General features: G+C 30.7%; 1 protein-coding gene across 1 annotated transcript; it reads right to left on the reverse strand.

Moving 5' to 3' along the window:
- Positions 1-81: 81 nt before the first annotated feature.
- Positions 82-896, reverse strand: LOC130804457 (putative disease resistance protein RGA1). Its single transcript, XM_057668890.1, has one exon. It carries the CDS (start codon positions 880-882, stop codon positions 82-84), a length of 801 nt encoding a protein of 266 aa, XP_057524873.1. The 5' UTR covers positions 883-896.
- Between the last annotated feature and the right edge of the window lie 1,232 nt (positions 897-2,128).

The following is a 2,128-nucleotide window of genomic DNA, read 5'->3' on the forward strand; positions in this document are numbered from 1 at the left end:
CAATTCGAGTGTGTCACCTTGGTTCTGTTTCTGTAGTCCACCAGATTCAAGAATCTTTCCAAGAATGTCTTTCACCTCAAATTAATTTTGATCTTGGTCTGCAACACAAGCCCACAACTTCAACTGAAATGAAGTTGCCACCGTTGGATCTTTGAACAAAAGTCGAGCAAGAGCAGTTTTGCCCAACCCTCCAATCCCCACAATACTAAGGAAAAAAACGTCCTGTTGAACATCATCAGAGTTTGGCAACATACCCTTGATGGTCTCCAGATCTTGGTCTCTTCCGATGATAACTTCTTCCTTATAAGAATAGGTCTCTCGGCTTCTACTGTTAATAGGCTTGGGATCAATCTTCAACTTGAACTTGCTATTATCAGCGATATCATCTAACTTCTTTCTGATCTTGTCGATCTTTTTAGAAACAGAGAAATCATCAGCTAACTTGGTGAAGAGGGCGAAGAAACGGTCCTTGATACGAGTATTGAGCTTCTTCTGAGCAGCAAGAGTGACAAACTCATCAAACAGATCATCAGCTTCAAAAACAGCTTCCTTAAGCTCTTCAATGTACAGCTGCTCTTGGTGGGACAGAGCTTGCTTAAGCTCAGCATCAATGAGCACAGCTTGGATTCTTTCAACGGCTTTTTTGAGTTGTTCGAGTTTGGGTTTGCAGTCAAAGCTAGAGCAAAAATCTCTAAGCTGAGAGCATTGAAGTGCTGCTAACAGAGTTTGAACAGCAGACATGACTGTTCCAACATCCATAATTAGGGTTTTGAAGATACAGAGAAAAAGAAGTGAATAGTGTGTTTTAGCTTCTTTTTCTAACAAATTTTGTAATAATTGGTGTAAACATGTTTTGGAAGTAGACCTTCTGTTGTCTTCCATTACTAGATGGATAAAATAAAAGAAAATTGTAGTTTCTAAAGTGGAATTTGGAAAAAATAAATTAATATATGATATCACTGAAAATAAATTTAACCATTTTTTATTTTTTAATAAATATTTTATATTTGGTATAATTGCTGAAAATTTGATTATTTGACTTACAAATAAATAAATGATGATTATAAACAATAGGTGAGTTTATTTCTAGCAATTATATCTGGTGGGTTTACATAAAAAAAATTAAGAATATGTGAGTTTATTTTCAGCTGATCAAGTAAAGATTGATTTATTATTGCAATTTCACTATTCTAAATAATTAAAATACCGTAAAGTAAAAAGGATTGGTCAAAATCAAAATGTAGGCAAACTTATTGAAAATTGATTTGTTTCGCACTATAAGATGGGTCTCACTGGAATACAGTCATAAATTGAACTAAATATTCAAATTTAATTAATTAGAACACTTACTTTTGTACGTTTTAAATAATAAAATTAGACATTTTAAATATTAAAGCATCCACTTTATTACTTGTTTAAAAGAAAAACTTTTGACCTTGTCTCACCATTATACAATGTCATATAAGAGTTACTATTTAATTGAAGCTCGATTATGACCCGCTCCACTATCAACTCAATTATTGTAGCTTGACTCATGGCCAAGGACGGATCCAACGAGTATTAATTGAGGTCAAATGATGATCACTTAAATTTAAAATACAATCATATAGTACATGAAAATTTACTTTAAATGTATATATAAGTGACTAAAGTTTAAAACTCAACAAGGGCATTTTACACTAAAAAAATTAGTTTCCATTTCAAAACCAATTATTGCCCCAGCCACAGATAATTCCTCATTCTATAAAAATATATTATTTTTAATGTGTTTCTTTTATTAACATCTTTATTTTAATATTAGTTGATATTCTATAATTAAATTATTAAATTTAACTTGCTACTTTGAATCCCATGCTAATCACATATAACATCTACGTACATTGTACATGTTGTTTTATGAATTGAATTGTTGTTTGGTTAATTAATTGTTTGTGCAATTTATTGTTGTTTGCTTAGATGTGGATATTAGGTTATTAGTGTTTGTGAATTTGGGTGTTTTTTTTCTTATATTTGGACAAAATAACCACTAAAAATATTGCAAACTACTATTAAAAAAAAAATACTATTTTTAATGTTTTACGGTTTGGAATGGACACATTACATTTATAAAATAATTAACATTATGCGA

This window comes from Amaranthus tricolor, chromosome 17 (genome assembly GCF_026212465.1).
Source record: "Amaranthus tricolor cultivar Red isolate AtriRed21 chromosome 17, ASM2621246v1, whole genome shotgun sequence".
In the NCBI taxonomy this organism is placed as follows: domain Eukaryota; kingdom Viridiplantae; phylum Streptophyta; class Magnoliopsida; order Caryophyllales; family Amaranthaceae; genus Amaranthus; species Amaranthus tricolor.